This window comes from Pteropus medius, unplaced genomic scaffold (genome assembly GCF_902729225.1).
Source record: "Pteropus medius unplaced genomic scaffold, Ma_sr-lr_union100, whole genome shotgun sequence".
NCBI classification, from domain to species: domain Eukaryota; kingdom Metazoa; phylum Chordata; class Mammalia; order Chiroptera; family Pteropodidae; genus Pteropus; species Pteropus medius.
In genome coordinates, this window is record NW_024344436.1 from 5488398 (window position 1) to 5509061 (window position 20664).

General features: G+C 41.0%; 1 protein-coding gene across 7 annotated transcripts in view; it reads left to right on the forward strand.

Moving 5' to 3' along the window:
* Window positions 1-20664, forward strand: part of HIRA (histone cell cycle regulator) — a 79964-nt gene that overhangs the window by 35306 nt on the left and 23994 nt on the right. For all 7 annotated transcript variants that reach the window (XM_039872899.1, XM_039872896.1, XM_039872897.1 and 4 more), the window contains 6 exons: window positions 282-352; window positions 1016-1121; window positions 3177-3392; window positions 4799-4884; window positions 9150-9347; window positions 11232-11393. In XM_039872899.1, the coding sequence (XP_039728833.1) occupies window positions 282-352; window positions 1016-1121; window positions 3177-3392; window positions 4799-4884; window positions 9150-9347; window positions 11232-11393 (839 nt within the window). The remainder of the gene's footprint in view (window positions 1-281; window positions 353-1015; window positions 1122-3176; window positions 3393-4798; window positions 4885-9149; window positions 9348-11231; window positions 11394-20664) is intronic.

Sequence of the window (20664 nt, forward strand, 5' to 3'; positions counted from 1 at the left end):
AGAACCCCCTCCTCCATTATTGGTTGTCTGTATAAAGCCATCTCCCCTGCCAGACCACAATGAAACTTTCGGAGGGCCCACTCTAATTTGCTTATTTTTGGAAGGCTTTGGTTTCCACAATTTGGGATCTTGGTGGTTGCTGTTTGAATAGAGTTAAATATGCCCTGAGTGTCAGCAAATTCCGATCCAAGTCTTCTAGGACTGGTAGTGTTAACTGAGCTAAGTGGACAAAAAGTGGTTTTCATTTATTTCATTAACCTTTGCTGCTTCTTTCCTTCTAGCTCACGTGTCTGAAAAGGCCTTTGGTTGTCATCCATGAGCTGTTTGACAAATCTATCATGGATATTTCTTGGTAAGATGGATTCTTGTAACGATGCACAGGCTAGGAAAAAGAGGCTACATGTTGGAAAATGAGGTCCCTTGATGTGATTAGGGTCAGGTAGCCAGGGACCCTATGAGGTGTCGCCACTGGAGCAGACCCCCAGGGTGCTGTTCGCACTTGATTCAGGAAAGGGCAGCTTGGTCCTGCTGTTGGGAGAATGTCTGCTGCTGTGCTCCTTGCTCCATTGGGATTTGCTCCTGCAAAATGCTTCTCAGACAAACTGATATTTAGGAAAAGGAGAGAGCTATGATCTTGGTTCCACTTCACTCTCTGTCATTTCATGAACCAGGTAAGCATAGGTGTGGAGACACATTCTGCCTCTCAGTGACCTCATCTAGATGTATACTCCTTTACATGAAAAAAAATTGTTTCAAAAATAAGATAAATAAAAATGAAATTCTTAAAAAACATATGGTAAGAGATACTTTGTACATGTGCTTAGAACTAAAGGGTCCTGGAACCTTCTGGGACACAGTTGTCTCCCCCATCCCTACCCCTTCCAGGCCACAGAAAGGAACCAGGAGTTCTAGGCCTCTACCTAGAGCCTTGCCCTGCCATCCTCCTGGGTCCACTGAGGCATGGGTGAGGACTGTAGGCGCTTGCTCTCAGGCTGCTGATGACCATCTCTTTCAGGACTCTGAATGGGCTAGGCATTCTGGTGTGCTCCATGGATGGATCTGTGGCATTCCTAGATTTCTCTCAGGATGAGCTTGGAGACCCCCTGAGCGAGGAGGAGAAGGTAGGAGACAACATATTGCCAGCTAGTGGCCCATGTGCTGTGTGCGTATGCTCTGGAGCTACAGAAATGGCCATGATACCTCTGAGAGGTCGTCCCTTCAATTGGACCCTCTTCTTGTGACATTTACAGACACATTGTTTCTTAATGTATTATTGGGTATTTGTCTTTTATAGATTGTAATCCTTGTTTTCTTTACAAAATAGATTAATTTAAGAATGAATCTCTGTTCATGTCAGAAATCAGTTCTGGAATTAATAATAAAACAACTTTGGGCATCTTCTGAGCTGATAATTAGCCTCACATTAGGAGGTTTCACTCTGGGAGAGAGCAGGAGTACTCCCAAGGGTCCCTGCTTACATCACTTTCCCCTTTGTCTTGTACTGATGGTTGCCACGGAGTAGCAACTTAATAGTAACATTGGTTGTTTCTCAGCACATACTGTATACCAGACTCTGGGCTGTGTGTTTGCATATATTATTTCAATTACACAAAACCTTTCATGGCAGGGCTTACCTATTTCACCAATGGGGTAACTAAGCCTTGGAAAATAGTATGGCCTTTTGCCAAGATCATGTATGACCTTTAAGAACAAGAACAGAAGCCTGGCCCAGGCCTGCTGCCTTTGGGCCAGACCTCTATGTTTTGCCCAGGAAAGTATGGCCCATGTTCCCTTCCTCAAGAGCTTCGGGAAAGGCTCTGCTTTACCTACCACAGACTTAGGACCAGTGTTTCTACAAATGGGCCTTTGCCAGCACTTAGCGGAATGTGTTCATTTGTCTGAAAAGAGCCCTGTGAAAGCTCAGAACAGGTGGGCAGTTCACCTCTTAGTGATTCGATTGTTGGTAGAGGCTCCCTCTTAAGCTACTGTGTGGACCTCCCACTATGATATAAACCCCTTGGGGTTAGGGGTCTGCTTTCTTGATAGCACCTAGAGCAGGGCCTGGCACCCTAGCAGTTTCTTGTAATGAAAGGATGAATGTCTCAGTGGCCTTAGGTCTTCTTTCCACCTTGTCACTGTCATCAGGTTACCTGACATCACTGTGTACTCCACTCCCCCTTGAAGAGCCACAGTGGGAGCCTATGTAATAACCTGTCTAGCTTACCATTTCCCAGATGACAGGCAGGACCCCATGTTCAAGGATCACTAGGTAGACATCAGCCAAACTCTGAATTCTACCTCGAGATTTCAGGGGAGAGGGGCCAAGAGCCAAGGCGGCAGGGGAGGGAAGTTTCTGGCCACATACAGGCTCTGCAGGAGCGGGTCCCAAAGTGCTGCCTCCCCTCTCAGCATCCTTTATTTGAGGCAGATATCCTACTGACTTCCATGTTGGTCATAGCACATCCTTATGTGAATCTGTTCCTCGTCACAGCAGTCATTCCAGTGTGCTGGAGACACCATCCCTTCCCTCTTGGGGTCCTGTCTGGTATGTTGTGGCATGAGACTAATGAGACCTGGGAGAATGGAGGGAGGCTCTACTCACAAGGATCACAACATGTTGGGAGACAGTGGGGGCAGAGAGGGATTTCCCCAGGTCTGCTATGCCAGGCCTTCTCTTGTTCTCAGACACTGTTAGCAGCCCCATGGTGATCTCCAACCATATGCTGATGGCTGTAGACAAGATCTGCAGACTCTGGTTTCAGTATCTGATTCTCAAAGAGTGTTTGGGGTCTTTAGAGTGATCTAGAGCCTTATGTTAGCAGTTTGAGTGTCTTAACTTCAGTTCAGCAAACGTTTTCCATTTGTTCTGCATCAGAAATGGAGTAGGTATTTTCTTGTTGATTATTCATTCACTTTCGTCCCTAGCTATAGGTACACTGGAGGCTATAAACATCTAGGGAAGGTACAAGACTGCTCCAGAGTCATCTAATCAGCTTACAGGCAGAATAGGGTGGGAAACAATGGAGAGCTAGAATCCAGTGCTCTGGGTCCCCTGCCCAGGGCCCTTTCTGCTTTCAGAGCCAGGAGAACCAACCCACAGCTCACCCACTGGTGGGCAGTATTTACCACCTGTCTGTTCATAGCTGGTTTATTACACTTTTCTCTGCTTCCTCTAGAGCCGCATTCACCAGTCCACTTACGGCAAGAGCTTGGCTATCATGACTGAGGCTCAGCTCTCCACAGCTGTCATCGAGAACCCTGAGATGCTCAAGTACCAGCGAAGGCAGCAACAGCAACAGCTAGACCAGAAGAGTGCCACTGCCAGAGAGACAGGATCGGCAGCCTCAGTTGCTGGTGTCGTCAATGGAGAGAGTCTGGAAGACATCAGGAAGGTGAGGGCTTGGACAGATTTCACTGAGAACATGAGCACAGGAGAACAGGCAATTTGGACAGGGCACAGGCATGAGTAGTGTGGAGATGGGTGTGTGCTAGGCCTAGTACAGGACCCAAGGGTAAGCCAGCTTGGGCCCACTTGGCCCATTACTCTCAGCTGCATGAGGTAATAATGGAGCCTAAGGCACCTTTATCAAAGACTTTTGTGCCCCCACGGTGCTCTAGAAGAGGTCATCTCTTATGGGAACTTGGCCTTTCTTGGAAATTCTATATACAACAGGTCCTCGAATAATGTCGTTTGGTTCAACGTGTTTTGTTGCAACATTGATGAGAAAAAAAATACCGATTCCTGGCTGGGGTCGCTGTGTAGACTCCGCACTTCCTCCTCATATCTGAATGGGTTTTCTCTGACTACTCTGGTTTCCTCCTGCATCCCAAAGATGCCCATGTTAGGTTTCCTGTCTGGGTGAGTGGGTTCCCACCTTATACTGTGAGCTGCCGGAAAGGCTCTGGCCACCTGTGACCCTGAACTGGGATAAGTGGGTTAGGAAATAATCATCTTATTTGTTTTTATTAATCTGTTTAAAATGTATGTATAGCTCACATTTATTTCAATGTTTAATATTCGAAGCATTTTGGGTCTTTATTTAGAAGTTTGGTGGTGTTTTTGTGACCAGAAATATGCCGTTGGCACTTAACTTTTATTTATACCAATTAGCCTATGGTAAATTTGGTTTCCTTATATGTTGTTTCCCTTAAAGTTGCAGTTTCCAAGAACCTATCAGTGACATTAAGTAAGGACTTATTGTACTGAGAACGTTGGGTTTCAGGCACTACTCTTAGCAGACATCTGTGGGCTCCCCCTTCTTCTTCTGGAAGTTATGTCTCACTTGTGGGTAGGAGGTGGAGATGGGGTAGGAAAGGGCAGGAAATGTTGTGATTACCCAGGGAGCTTAAACCATCTCCAGGAGTTTGATGAACCTCCCAAGGAGACTCAGACATAATGTGTATAGGAACCCTTGGTTATGAGCCTTTTGTGGAGGAGAGTTTGCAAACTACAGCGTAGAGACAAGGGTGTAGGCTGAAGGGTAGAGGTATCATCCATTAGTTCCCTTGTTGAGCCCCATGGTTGCTCACTGCCTTGGGAACCTGGCCAGGCCTGCAGTGCTGGTGGTAGAGGAAGGTGCCAGAACTGGTTCAGCTGGGAGCTTTCAGTCCTTTCTGATTACTGTGCAGGAAGTGGAGCACGCATCCTGATAAAACCATTTGTTCTTTGATTAGGTGGCTTAGTTTAGTTTGACCAGAAAGCCTGTTAGAAGGGGAAGTTAGAATACATTTCCTTTTTTTATGTTTGGAGGTAGTTGGCAGGAACTTTTCCATTCATTTGTGTCACTTACTTTGCCAGAATCTTCTGAAGAAACAAGTTGAGACTCGGACAGCAGACGGTCGGAGAAGAATTACACCTCTCTGCATAGCACAGCTGGACACTGGGTACTCGTTCATTCACCGAGCTCTCTGTGGCCTTATCTGGGAGGTCTTTCTCTTGCCTTTTGGCAGTTAGCATTTTCATTATCAGGGTCTTCACAGCCTCTTGGGCTGATTGGACCCATAGACTCTGGAAGTGAGGGAGTTGAGCCCAGCTTCCCACCAACCTCAAAGCTCAGTGCTACCCACAGAGCCCTTATGCACACTTGATTTGTTCCTCTTTTAACCCTTTTGTAGCCTTTTTCTGGTTGTGAAAGGAACATGTATACATCTTGCTGAAAATAGTAGAAGCCCAAAGGAAGACATATACATTACCCATAATCTAGCCTCTCAGATATAATCACTGTTAACATTCTGGTATCTGTATCTCCAGTCTTTTTTTCCCACTTGTTCCTGTATCTTGACCTTGCAATCATTTTAATAAATAGTCCTCTGAAGCTTTGGCTTGCTGATTGTCCAGGTTCCTAGCCTGTGAATGTACCATGATTTACTTAACCAGCCCCTTAACTGTGGCCTTGTAGTTTGTGACCAATGTTTTATGATTGTAAATGAATCTCTGAGCATGCCTGTTGACTGTTTTCTCAGGCTACTTCCTAGAAGTAGAATTTCTGGATGGAGAGTGGGGTGCTGAGGCATATTTCCCTGAGGGGGCAGAGAGGAGGGAAATGGACTGAGTCACCATTTGCTGTTGTCTCACTGTGTATAGTCAAGCTTGCTTTTGTGTGGGTCATTCTCCTCAAAACAATGTATATTTAGTCAAAGGATGATAAGGCCCCGTGCGAATGAAATAGATCCACACTGTTGAAGTGATTCATTCACTCTGGGTTTTACATTCGTTCAGCCAGTCTGTTCAGGCACCACGCACAGTAGTCCTCTGCACTTTGCAATTGCTCATCCGTGAGCTGTTTCAAACCTTCCTAGAAGTCTGAAGAAACCTTCATTCATGATATGCTGATTGACCTCTTCTTGTTAGGTGTTCAGATGCTAAGGCCCTGGAGGGCAGAGACCTGAAGAACCAGTTTCCTGACTTTTCCCAGAGACTGATTTTCCTTTGATCAGTCATTTTTCCCACTGTGAACCTATAGGGGGTAATGCCACCTGCCTACCTTTTATTAAGACCAAGTGAGATCAAGTATGTTACTGTGCTTTGAACACTGCTGGGCTTGTGGGAGTAGAGTTGTAGAGGTGCTGGAAGTGGTGATGGTGGCACTTTTGTGCTGTAGATCCCTCCAGGCTTCACCTGATAAGGAGACAGGTAGTAGATGGCTTCCTGCCTGGACTCGATCCAGCTTTTTGCCATAGGGCACGTATTTCTGGCACTAGAACTTGATTCTTTTGGTCTTAAAGGCTTTTTTGCTCACCTCATACAGCCATGTTAAAACAAGTAGCAATGGAATAGGTGATTATTAGCTTAGCTAATCAAGAAAGCAAAGAAAAAGCACAAATATTTAAAGTAGAAATAAGTGGGAAATAATCATAGATAAAGAATAAATCAAAAGGGTGAAAGATGGCTTTGCTGAACTCTGTACAAATAAAATTGAAAGTGGATGATTTTTGAGGAAAATAAAATTACCCAAATGAAGAAAATCCATACAGATGAATTATTATAGAAGAAATAGAGGACATTGTCACAGTTAATTTGCCAAAACCTATCAGACTAAAAAGCTTCATGACGAAATTCTAACAGACTTTTAAGGAATAGGTCATTCTAATACTATTGAAAATATTCTAGTGTGTAGAAAAGGAAGGAAAGCTTACAAAACCTTTTTTTTTTTAAACACAAGATTTACATCAAAACGTGACAGAGGTAGAACATAATAAATTCCTGACCACTCTCATTTCCAAATATCAGTGCAGAATCCTAAATAAAATAGTAACAAGCAATCATGCAATGTGTTAAAATGCATATGATCAGGTAAGGTTTATTTCAGAAAAGCAAGGTGGTTCCAATTTTTGGAAACTTAGTTTACTTCTACATGTCAATAGATCAAAAAAAAATTATATGATCATCTCATCTGTATAGATACTTGAAAGGCATTTTTATTCAACATCATTCTGATTTAAAGCATATTTAAGTGGGAATAGATAGGTGCTTAACTTGATAAACTATCTTATTTCAAATTACATTAAAAAACTAAATAAATGTCTACTCTTGTCACTGTAATTTGACATTATACTAGGGTCCCTAGCTCATAAAGTTAGTCTAGAGAAAGAATAAACTGGAAAAGAGGTGGTAAAATGTATTATTATTTAAAGAAAATATGATCTAAAAGAGAATGAACTGGAAAAACTGTCATAGACAATAAAAGAAGACAATAAAGTGACTGGATACAACCAACGTAATGAGATCAAATAGCACCAACTACTTTTAGAAGATTATAAAGGAAGAAATCACTTTTACAAATGCAATACCTAGAATGTAACAAGAAATGTAGATCTTTATGAAGAAAAGAATTTTAATCCTATCAGAGACCTAAAAGGAAATTCAAAGAAGTTACAGGAAGTACATACCATTTACTAGCTAGGATGATGCAACATCATGGAGATGACAGATCTCTCTCAACCTGTAAATGTAACATGAGCCAATACAAATAACTACAGGAGTTTTCAGAATCAAACAAGCTGATTCTGAAGTTTTATGGAAAAATGAATAGAAATAGTTGAAATATTTCTGAAAAAGAAGATTCATCAGGGAAGACTAGCCCCACTATAAATTAAAACTTATAAGCTATAAGAATTAAAACAGTGAGGTACTCACACATGAATAGAACATTGGAATACAATTGAAAATCCAAAAATAGGCTAAATATGGGAATTTTAAAGGTAATATTTTAAATCCTTGACGAATCATTACCTAATAATGTGACAGTCAATAAGTGACAGTCAAGACTATTTGATACTCTAGAAACTAAATTGGAGCCCTACCTCACAACTTAAAATTCTTAACAGTTCAGAGGTTTTTCAGAGAACAATCTGAACAGCTCAGAGATTTTTTTTTAATTTTAACTTTTTTGTTTAAAGTCTTAAAATATTCTATAGAAGAATATTTTCATAATCTCAGAAGTTAAGAAGTCTTTTCTACAAATGACACAAAATTTAGACCATATAAAAATAACAATTTTTTGTGTCTGTGAAGAAATTACATAATAAAGAGTCAAAACACAACATCCTGGGGAAAATATTTCCTGCTCATATAAGAAATTCTTTTAATATGTAAATAGTCTTTAAATCAATAATAAAGACCAATAACCAAATAGAACAGCAGATGAAGGATATGAATAAATAGTTAATAAAAAAAGGAAATCAGATATTTATGAAAAAATTTCAAGCTTACATCAGAAAACTACAAATTAAAAATGTAAGACCAATTTTCATCTATCAGATTGTCAAATAACATGAAATTTGGTAAAATTGGTGACGTGTGATGTAATAGACTCATACACAGGTTGTAATTTAAACCTCTAAGGTGGGCAATTTAGAACTATTTATCAAAAATCATCAATGAGTATTTCATTTGCTGCTGCAATTCCACTTCTACGAATTTATCCCAGGTAATATGTGCATTTACCCATGTAATATCCCATGTAACAGGTTTAATGACAGTTATAATAATGGGGAGCTATTATGTGTTCCAAGTGTTTGCTACACTAACAACTTTAGTCCTGACAGCGATCTCATGGGGAAGGTCCTATCTCTTTGTTTTGCAGATAGGAACCTGCAGCACAGTGGTTGAAGCACCCAAGGTCTCAGAGCTTGTGCGTGGCCGAGGAGTGAGACCTGGCTGGTTTGGGGCCCCTGGGCCCTCAGCCTTAACACTGCAGTCTCTTGCCTCCTGTTGCATCAGTGTCTGTGACTGAAAAGGCTGGTTGTTCCTCAATAGAGGCTGGTTAGGTAAATGATGGTACATCCATCCATACAGCCCTTAATGAAAGGGAAATCTACTCTGTGCTGCATTTCATTAGGTCTGAGACACATATTTATACATTTTAACACCTTTAAGATCAGGGTGCATCTTATAACCAGTGGCATCTGACAATTATATTTGGTAACAATTTTTTCTTAGTGGTACATAAAGTAGCAGTTTACCTTAGATTCAATTAAACATGGTATATGAAGTGATTTTAGATTTCTTTTTACTTTTCTGTAAGTTTGTAAATTTTCTTCCATGAAAATATATTACCTTTGGACCCAGAGAAGTGTTACTTAGAATGTATAAAGCACTTGATGTGGTATCTGATTTCTGCAGCTGACTTTGTTCTTCTTGACAACAGGGACTTCTCCACGGCATTCTTTAACAGCATCCCACTCTCAGGCTCCCTGGCAGGCACCATGCTCTCCTCCCATAGCAGTCCACAGCTACTGCCCCTGGACTCCAGTACCCACAACTCCTTTGGCGTCTTGAAACCTTCCACAGAGCCCGTGGGAGCTGCCGGCCCCAGGCCTGCGGGTGATTCTGTCAGTAAGGACAGGTGAGTAGGCACCAAGACTTGCTTCTGTCCCTGGGAAGTTCAGGTTTGCATGTAGTTCCAGGGACACTTCATGGCCTCTTCAATAAAAAAAAGAAAAGAGAAGTTGGGTTGCAGAAGAGGGTTTGCTTAGAAGGGAGGCCTTGTTCAAGAGAGTCTCTGTTGCACAGGGCTGTGAGGACATGTCCTGGAGGAAGATGCAGCCCAGGGATTGGGCTGCTAAGGGTGGGAACCAGCCAGGGACACATCACCTGCCTCAGGGTCAGCCCCACCTTCCAGCAGGTCTACACTGGAGGTGGCTTAGGCTTCCACTGTACTGTTGGGAGCATCGCCACACCGGTCATCTCAGGCAGGGTGCTCATGTGCTGGGGCACCCTGCCTGACACTCTCAGAATTAATTGCTCAGGGAGCCCATGTCTTCCCCTACTATTAACTAGAAATCGACTTAGAAGTTAGAACCAGCGGAGCATGAAGAAGAGCCAGGAGCCATTTACTCAGCAAACACTTGCCCAGCACATGTTCTGGGGGCCCAGAAGTCTGAAGGGGTTGATTGGTGGGTTCTTGTCCCATTGGTGGAGAAAAAGGCAGACATAGGGTTGCAGGGATGGCTCCTGGAGTCCCCTGGGTAGAAATGGCTAGCCATTCAAGGGGGATTGATGGACAGATCTCGGGAAGTCTACTCAGAGGGTGCCCTACTCAGGGCCCATATAGGCCAACCAAGGGAAGGGGGTAGGGACAGCAGCAAAAGCAGAACCCCAAGCCCCTGAGGAGTGGCAGTAAAGGGGGGAGAAAGCTGGGCTTCTGTGCTGAGCCAAGTACCCTGGGCTTCTCCCTAGAGGAGAGACACAGAAGGTTCTGAACTTGCACTTTAGATCATTCCAGCAGGCATTGATGCCCAAATGTAGCTGCCACCCTAGCACACACAGCTGTTATTGTTAGAGTGATTCTCCTTGATGGGGACCGGGTCGCATGTTATTACAGTATCTTACTTCTGGGCTCTGGTGTCATGACTATAAAGGCATGCACCAAGCATCAGGTGTCACACGTCTGATGGAAATGTGATAGTGGATGGGAAGAGGAGGAGATAGAGCAGCTAGACCAGTTAGGAAGCAAAGCATCCAGGGAGGAAGGATGTCTGGGGAAGGACAAGAAGCTCCAGATCTGTGAAATGTTTCAACAATTGGCCCTGCCATGTCCCTGGAGAGGAGGAGAGGGTTATCCAGGTTGCCTGCCAGGAGTCTGGTGTGGGGTCCATGCAGGTGGATGTGGTCAGTAGAAGGCTTAGTGGCTTCAGGACCCAGTGTGTGGGATGCACTTGGACACTGGGGAAACTGTTAGGCTTGTTCCTGGGCTCTCCTTTCTCTGTGCAGTAGAAGGGCTATGGGATGAGCACTTGAGGTAGGGTGTAAAGAATTCTTGGAGGAGAGTGTCACAGTGAGGTGGGAGGGGCCACCTGAGTGCGAGGATGAAGAACAGAAATAGTGGCTTCAAGACCCCAGGTGAGGGTCTTTTTGTCAGACCCACTGTTGAAGTGGGAAAAGCTGGTGGTTGGAGTGGTTTGGGGTGCTATATTCAAGCTGTAGAAATAGGGCCATATGGTGAGAAAAAAGGATTGTAAGAACCACTTTCTAGGCCCCATGCTACCCCTGGAAGTTCTTAGAATATGAGTGCAATTTGCTTATGACCTTCTTAGCCAAACTTTCAGAATCTTAACACACGAAAAAATATTAAAGAAATAGGAATAGTAGATTATATCCTGAAATTATTTTTATAGAAGTTTGATATTTGTGCCTCTTTCACTTGGCTCCAAGTAATGCAAATCCCAGACTCCCAAATCCTCGATGGGTTGTCCTTGACATGCTTTGCCATTTTCTTCCCCAACCCCAGCGTGAACGCTACCTCGACTCCTGCTGCATCATCCCCCTCTGTGTTAACAACCCCGTCCAAGATCGAACCCATGAAAGCGTTCGACTCCCGGTTCACGGAGCGGTCCAAAGCCACACCAGGTGCTCCTACCTTGACCAGTGTGACTCCAACAGCTGTAGAAAGGTAGGTGATAGTTTGTGGGGCTCAGAGAGACTGGGAAGGATGAAGTCTCAGGCCAGCAGTGCAGCATCTACTCTCCCACTGATCAGCTTGCCCTTCCTGGGGGAGCAGACTCTAGTCTCTCTGTACTGGGAGCTCCTGGCTCCAAGGAGAAAGGAGCCGCTGATTCAAGTGGAAAATGACTAGAAAGAGCCATGGGAGAGGACAAAGCAGGCACAAGGACAACAAAGGCAACAGCATGATGGCTGGTCAGTGTGGACGGTGCGTTGAGAATAATGTTGTTTGATTGGAGCCCAGAGTTTTCCCAGAAAAGGAGCAGGAGATTGGTTGGGGAGATGGAAGGCTCTGATACTGTTGCACCATGGCTGAATTCTTGCAGGCCCTCTGCTACTTGTCCATTCTCTGCACCTCCTTTAGCACACAGTGGCCAAGTCATGTGGGATGTAGTTCTTTATATCTTAGAGTTGCAGGAGTCCTCCCAAGGTGGCCAGAGCTAGTGTATTATTAGTCTCTGCCACTGGCGCTAAGCTTCTCTGCCTCCTGGGGGAGTGTGCCACAGAATGGAGCTCACTGCACAGCCCAGTGAGGTGGGGGCTGGGAGAGTCAGAGGTGGATTGGGCCACCTTCCTCCACAGGGGCCTGTGGCTTAACTGTTGTCCTCAGTGTTGCATCCCACCTTGAGGTGATTAGTGCTCAGCAGCCCTGGGCAGACACACCCTACCTAGCCTGTGCCACCATCAGCCAAATGTAGGGACGTTAGTCACAGACTTTTGCAATAGCCATACAGCTAAGCAGGTGGCCAGTGAAGGGAGCATTTGTGTTGAGACCTCTCCTAGCAGTAGATGGTGTCTTGGCACTAAAGCCGAAGTATGCCGTCTCCAAGGTTTCACTAATGATCTTGAAACTACTTGTCTGATTAGGATTTGTTCTCCTTGGAGAACAGGCCTTGGAAACTAGCACAGGAGGACTGTCCCTTCAAGTCAACTGCTGCATCTATGACTTTGGTGTGGGACCTTGTATTCTACTCTATAGTGTGATCATGCTTGTTTCAGTATACAGATATTCCGAGTGATCTCTTTAGCAGTTTCTGTGTCCAGCAAAAGGGAAGATCTGAAAGCCTTCCTTCTGCTAAACACTTTGAAATGCTGGATGAACTGTAACACACATCCTTAAAACACATGAGTAGTTCACAAGAAAATAAGGGAAGTCTCCAGGAGCCCAAATCTGAGAGTGAACAAATCACCCAGAGCAATGGGCAGATCCACACTATGCGTTGGGTTGGGTAGGCTAACATGATGACTGAAGACCTTGAGTTATAATGGCTACACGGATTGAACAGAGGGCCTTGGGCCTGAGCCATGTAAGGCAGCGGTCCCTGCCCTTTTTGGCACCAGAGACCAGTTCTTCAATGAGAATCCAATGCTTGATCTGAGGTGGAGCTGAGGTGGTGATGCTAGTGCTGGAGAGTGGCTGCAAATACAAATGAAGCTTCACTTGCTCGCCCGCCACTCACCTCCTACTGTGTGGCCTGGTTCCTAACAGGCCACAGACTGGTACCATTCCGCAGCCCATGGGTTGGGGACCCCTGATGTAGGAGGTTGAAACTAAGACATTAGCGTTAAGCCAAACTGCTTGAAAAGTACACCTCCAGTAAAAGGGGGAACTAGAAAAAACCTGACTGGCAGCCTGAGACCATGGCTAACAGTCCTTTCCTGAGACTATTAGCCACAGGCCTGCCCTCTTGTGGATTGGGGATCAGTTTAAGACAGCCTCTGTCCTGTAGAAATCAAGCCATGAAATGAACACAAAAGGAAATTCTGGTCTAATTAACATCCAGAGGGATTTGACAAAGTAAATGCAAAGCAGCTTGCCAGGGACATTTCCCTGACTCCAGAGGCTACAGCTTTCTCACTGAGAAGCACTGCCTGGGATGGATTCAATCCAAAGTAACAAAACATGTGAAGAAATAGTAGGTTATATACAAGTGTCAGGAGACATTAGGAACAGGAGATTTAGACCTCTATAAACCTCTGATCATAGAATTGTCAGATGAAGACTATAAAATGAATATGTTTAAAGTTATCAACAACATGAAAGATATAACAGAAGATGTGAGGAAAGATTAATATACTTTCTTCTATACAAAAATTAACTCAAAAGGGGTCAAAGAACTAAATGTAAGCTAAAATTTTAAAAACTCTTAGAATAAAACATAGATATAAATTTATGTAACCATGAATTTGGCAACTGTTTCTTAAATTTGACATCTAAAGCACAAGCAACTAAAGAAAAAATAGATTAGCCTTCATCAAAATTTAAGACTTTTGCTCTTTAAAGAGCTTTATCAACAGTGAGCAGACAACCTACGAAATGCAAGAAAATATTTGCAAATCACATCTGATAAAGATCTAGGATTCAATTGTAAAGAACTCTTGCAACTCAACAATAAAAAGACTAATAACCCAATTTAAAAATGAGCAAAGGATTTGCATAGAAATTTCTCCAAAGAAGATATGCAGTGACCGATAAGCACTCAACATCATTAGCTATCAGGAAAATGCAAATCAAAACCTCAATGAGATACCCACTAGGATAGCTAAATTTAAAAAGCCAGATAATAAGTGTTGATGAGGATGGGACAGTATCAGAAACCCTCACAGAGAGCTGGTGGGATTTTAAAATGGTTTAGCTTCTTTATAAGACAATCTAGAAGTTCCTCAACCGGTTAAATAGAGTTACCATATGACCCAGCAACTCCACACCTAGGTATATATGCAAGAGAATTGAAAACATGTTCATGAAAAAAAATTGTATACAAATGTTCATATCAGTATTACTTGTAATAGCCAAAAAGTGGGGACAATTTAAATGTTCATCAAGTGATGAATGGATTTTTAAAAGGTGGCATATCCATTCAGTATAATATTATTTGGCAATAAGAAGAAATGGAGTACTTATATGTGCTACAAAAGGGATAAACCTTGAAAACATTACGCTAAGTGAAAGAAGCCAGTCAAAAGGGCCACATATTGTATGATTCCATTTATAGTAAGTATTTAAAATAGGCAAATCCATAGGGATGGAAAGTGGATTAGTTGTTGTGGGAGGCTGGGGAGAAGGGAGGATGGGTACAATTTCTTCGTGGGAATATGAAAAATACTGTGGCATGAGATAGTCATAATTGCATAACCTTATGAATATACAAAAAACTACTGAGTTCTGTACTTTAAAATGGTGACTTTTATGGTACCAGCATACCTTGTTTTTTTGCATTTTGCAGATAGTGCCTTTTTAAAATTTTTTATTTTTACAAATTGAAGGTAAACCCTCCTTCACCAGCAAAAAGATTATGTGTGACTCACTAAAACCTCTCAGATGATGGTTAGCAGTTTTTAGAAATAAGGTTATTTTTTAATTAAGTTATATACATTGTTTTTTCAGACATAATGCTATTGCACACTTAATTGACTACAGTGTAGTATAAGCATGACTTATATGCACCAAGAAACCAAACATTCCAGTGACTTATTTTATCATGATATTTAGTACAGTAGTCTGAAACTGAACCCACAATATCTTTAATGTATGCTTATATGTGAATTATAACTCAAAAAATATATATATAAAAGGAATAATACACTGTCAGAAAAGACTAGATAGATTTGGAAATTAACCACAAAATACTTTTAGAAAAGAAAAATAATAATCATTCCAGTTAAAAAGTTAGTGGGAATATCTGACAGCAGATGAGACCCAGATGAAGAGAACATTTGATCTGAGGAACTGCCCTCAATTCCTCAGAACTGCAGAGGTGAACAGGTGGAGCCTAAGGAGAAGAGACTAGAGAGAGGAGGCAGAGGCAGGAGTCCACGTACACCTGGCAGGAGTTCCCCAAAGAGGGTATGTTGTGGGACAGTTGTCAAGAGGGAGTGGCTGATGTTTTACAGACCTAACCCGTGTTGAAACCTCGGTCTTGGAAATGGAGTGAGTTCTGAACAGAATAAATAAAACTAAATCTCCATCTTAGAGGAACCATAGAATGCTATAGACAGAAATTCCTTCTGTTCATTGAGGAAGCCTCCTGTTTGCCTTGTGGGTTTCTATGGCCCTTGTTGCATCATTTCCTAGCTCTCGGGGAGTACAAACCCTGATTTGAGAAGTGCAGAGGATATCCCTTGAATTCGCTGTGAGAAGACAAAGTTTTAACTACGTGACCTGGGCCCTGATGCTGCCAAGGTTTGTCCCTCAGTAACTGTCTTCAAGGTCTTACAAGACCTTTCAGCCATACATACAGCTCCAGCAAGGAGACCATCAAGTTTTGCCATTTTTGGCTTCTTACTTGAAAGTGGCGATAAGTGAGCAATGACTTAGGGCTGAGCTTTCTGCTTCCAAGGCAGCAGGATGTTTGGTAAGATTCCAAGAGCCTGGCGCTAAATTCTAAGAGGAAGTTATGGTTGGATCCTCATATGAGGAAAATGGAATAAAGTAAACCACAGCATCTTTAATAAAGTCTTTTTATAGAAACTGCATCTTTTTTGATATGGCTGTTTCTTGCATTAATTCTCAGTAAAAGCCATGAGGGATCTTTTGAAACACTTATCAATAGAGGTTTTCCATTGGGGCACAGTGTCATGTGATTAGGAGCAGTGCTTAGAGCTATATACATTGCAGTTGAGTACCAGCGCCCTACTTTGTGGTAGAGTGATTTTGAGCAAGACATAGTCTTTCTGAGCCTATCTCCTCCCAGGCTGAATGGCTCTCCCAGGAGCCCTTCCTCTTAGGAGATATGTCTTGAGGACTGAAGATAGGCCACCATGTCCTGGTCCTGTTTTCACAGTGAGCAGCACATGTCAGCTCCTGTTAATTGTTTCTTCGCTGTACCTTGTGATGGCTGGGCAGTGAGGTTCCTGCAACTTGACTCACACTACTTAGTCAAGTGCCTCAGGTGAGTCTGGGGGCTGAATGCTAGCCTCCCAAGTGCAGGATGGCAGTCCTAGGTGAACCTGTGGGTCTTTCACTCCACCCTGCCTTAAGGCTATGTGTCAGAGGCACAGAGATGTCAAGGTTGGCCTAATCTACAGAAACTGTTTGCAAGGGAGGCAGCTGTTGTAGTTCTACAGCCTCGTGTTACCAGGAGTACTAGGTGACCACTGGTACAGGCCTGAACAGGGTGGCAGGCAGAGGCAGGAGGTGGGGAAACTACTGAAGGCTCTTGTAGAGGTCCTAGCCCTAGAGGATGAGGCAGCCTGAGCTACAACAGTGTCAGGCAAAATGAGATGCATGAGCTAGTCTTGTGATGGGCTCAGAAAGGATCAAATAATTTAAAAACTTGTATGACAGCTTGACATTGCTTTGACATTCTTGCTGTGTTTTATGAAACTATATAGTTACACAAAAAATCTGAAATTTTTAGGATTTAGGGAAGCACTGATTTAGGGTTTCCAGAACATCAAGGTAATGCTTTGCCCTTTAATAGGACATTAGAAGTGGGAGCAGCCTCTTTGGTTTCAAAGTCAGAGGTTCCTGGTTTTTCCCAATTTTTTACATGGGTGCAAATGAATAGAATCCAGGATTGTACTCATTGATGCACCTGCCCACAATTCTGTGACCTAGGCTACTAGTAAGGAGAACAGCAGAAGACAGTACCCAGAAGGGGCAAATAGGCCTAGGGCCCTTGCTGACACTTGCTGGCCAGTAGAGAGTAGGCAGGCAGGGATGAAGGCTTTCAGGCTCCAGGCTGGAGTGTAATTCATGGTGAACTCTTGAGGGAAGGAGTTCAGTAATGGTATCTTTGACCCAGGGTTTCTGTGATGTCAGAGATGTTTATTGTAGCATTATAATAGAAAACATTTACCCAACTTCTTTAAAAGACAAGTGTTGAGGAAATAAACTTGATTATTTAGCCTCTCATTAATATTTATGAAGACTAAAGAAGTATAGAAAAATAGTTCAGGTGGAGTGTTATTTGAAAAAAGCAGGACATAGTTGTATTAAAGTATAATTAAGTATAATCAGAAATGAAAGAGTAGATATTATCACAAAGTTTACAAAAATAAGAAGGATGAAGATATATTTAATTATATATCAATAAGTTAGATAACTTAGGGGAAATCAACAAATTCCTAGAAAGACATAAATACTAAAATTGACTCAAGAAGAAATGACAGTGTGAATAGACCTATAACAAATAAAGACTTTGAATTAGTAATTAAAACAACTACCCACAAAGAAAAGCCCAGGCCCAGATGGTTTTACTCCTTTATTCTACCAGTCATTTCAAGAATTAATTCCAACTCTTCACAGACTTTTCCAAAAAATAGAGAGAACATTTCCCAATTCATACTATGAGGCCAGTATTATCAAGATACCAAAAGCAGACAAAGATATCACAAAAAAAGAAAACTATAAACCAGTATCTCTTATGAATATGAACACAAAAATCCTCAAAAATATGACAACATAAAAATAAGCATACATAATGACCAAGTAGAATTGATCTCAGAAATGCAAAATTGGTTCAACATATGAAAATCAATTCATGTAATACACTATCAGTAGAAACAAAAATACCACATGACCAGACTCTAATATCTGTTCACGATTAAAAAAAAAAAAAAATCCACAAACTAGGAATAGAGGGGAACCCTGCTCAGTCTGATAAAGTGTCTTTGGAAACACCATAACTAACATTATATACTTAATGGTAAAAGACTGGATGCTTTCCTTTAAGATCAGGACAACAAGACAAGGATCATCAGCTCTCTCACCGTATCTATTTATCATCATACTAAATTTCTACACTTAATCACTTAAGCAAGGTTGCAGGATACAAGTCAGTATACAAAAATCAATTTTTTCTATATACTTGCAAGAACAATCAAAAATGAAAATTAAGATGACAATTCTATTTACAACAACAAAAAACGCTAAATGCTTAGGAATAAATTTAACAAAATTAAAATGTATAAAACTTATACTCTGGAAATACAACACCTTGTTGAAAGAAATTAAAGACCTAAATAAATGGAAATACATTCCATGTTCATAGACTGGAAGACTTAATATTGTGAAGGTGTTAGCTACTCAAATTGACCTACAGATTTAGCATGTCCTTTTCAGAATTCTAGCTGGCTTCTATTTTTTTTTTTTTTTAGAAATTGACAAGCTGATCCAAAATTCATATTGAAACTCAAGGGCCTAAAAATAGTCCAAAACACTCAAAGGGGGAAAAAGAGCAAAGCTGGAGGACTCACACTTCCCAATTTCAAACTTAACTATAAAGCAATAATAATCAAGACAGTATGATATTGGCACAGGGCAAATAAGATCAAAAGAACAGAAGCGAGAGTCCAGAAATAAACTCACATGTCTATATTTTTTCTATAGGCTTTTTGTGGATATTCTTTATCAAGTTAAGGAAGTGCTCCTCTATTCCTGGTTTCCTAAGTTTTTTTTTCATACCTGGATATTTGGTTTTGTCATCTGCTTTTTCTATTGATATGATTTTAAGACTTTTCTCTTTAGCCTTGTCGTATGTGATGGATTACCTTAATTCTGAATGTTGAACCAGTAATAAATATCACTTGGTCATTTTCTATAATTCTTTTTGTGCGTTGTTGGATTCAATTTGCTAATAGTTTGTTGAGGATTTTGCATTTATGTTCAGGAGAGATATTGGTTTATAGTTTTTCTTTCTTGTAATGTCTTTATTTGGTTTTGGTATTAGAGTAATGCTAACCTCATGGGAGTTAGGGTTTATTTCCTCTGCTTTTATTTTCTGGAACAGATTGTTGAGAATTCGTGTCATTTCTTCCTTAAATGTTTGATAGGATTCAGTAAAACTGTCTGGGCCTGGTGCTTTCGTTCTTAGAAGGTTATTAATTGTTGATTCAATTCCTTTAATAGATATAGGCCTATTTAGTAAGTTAGTTTTCCTTGTGTGAGTTTAAGTGGATTTTTTTTTTTTTTCAAAGAACTGGTCCATTTTATCTAAGTTATCAAATCTATGGGTATAGAATTGTTAATAATATTTCTTTATGATACTTTTATTGTCCATGGAATTAGTAGTGAGGGTCCCCTTTCATTTCTGATATTCGTAATTTGTGTCTTTTCTCTTTTTTTCTTGGTTAGCCTGGCTATAAGTTTATCAATTTTATTAATTCTTCCAAAAAAACCAGCTTTTTATTTCATTTATTTCTCTCTGTTGTTTTCTTGTTTTTGATTTAATTGATTTCTGCTCTAATTTTTATTATTTATTTTCTGTCTGCTTTATTTTATTTTGCTTACTATTACATTAATATTACATTATATCATTTTTATTATTTTCTTCTGCTTGCTTCTGCTTGTTTATTTTTTCTTGTTCCTAAAGGTGAAGTTTAGATATTTTTTAGTTCAGATTTTTTTTTGTTTCAGATATATGCATTCTCTGCTATAAATTTCCCTTCAAACACTGCTTTCACCGTATCCCACAAATTTTGACAAATTCTATTTTCATGTTCATTTGATTCAATGTTTTTAAATTTCTCTTAAGACTTTTTTTCTTTTTCCTCCCATGTGTTATTTAAAAGTGTGCTATTTAATCTCTATTTGGGGGTTTTCCAGCTGTCTTTCTGTTATTGATGTCTAGTTCAATTCTATTGTGATCTGGAAACATATTTTGTATGATTCTTTTAAATTTGTTAGACTATGTTTTATGACCCAGGATGTGATCTGTCTTAGTGAATGTTACATATGATCTTGAGATGAATGTGTATTCCACGATTGTTGAATGAAGTATTTATTTTATAAATGTCAATTAAATCTAATGAGTAATGATACTGTTCAATTATGTCCTTATTGATTTTCTGTCTACTGGATCTGTCAGATACCGATAGAGGTATATTGAAATCTCCAACTCTAATAATGGATTTCTCTAGTTCTCCTTGTTTTATCAGTTTTGCCACATGTATTTTGCCATTCTGTTGGGAGTTTATACATTAAAGATTGCTTTGTCTTCTTGGAAAACTGACCCTGTTGTCATTGCATAATGCTCCTCTTTACCCTTGATAACTTTCCTTACTCTGATGTCTGCTTTGTCTGAAATTAATATAGCTACTCCAGCTTTCTTTTAATTAGTGTTAGCATGACATATCTTTCTCCATTCCCTCCTTTTTTAATACACTTTTATTTTCTTACAGCTGTTTAAGGTTCTCTGCCTCCACTGTCAACATCTCACATCTGAGTGATATGTTTGTACAATTATGAATCTACGTTAACATCATTATCACCCAAAGTC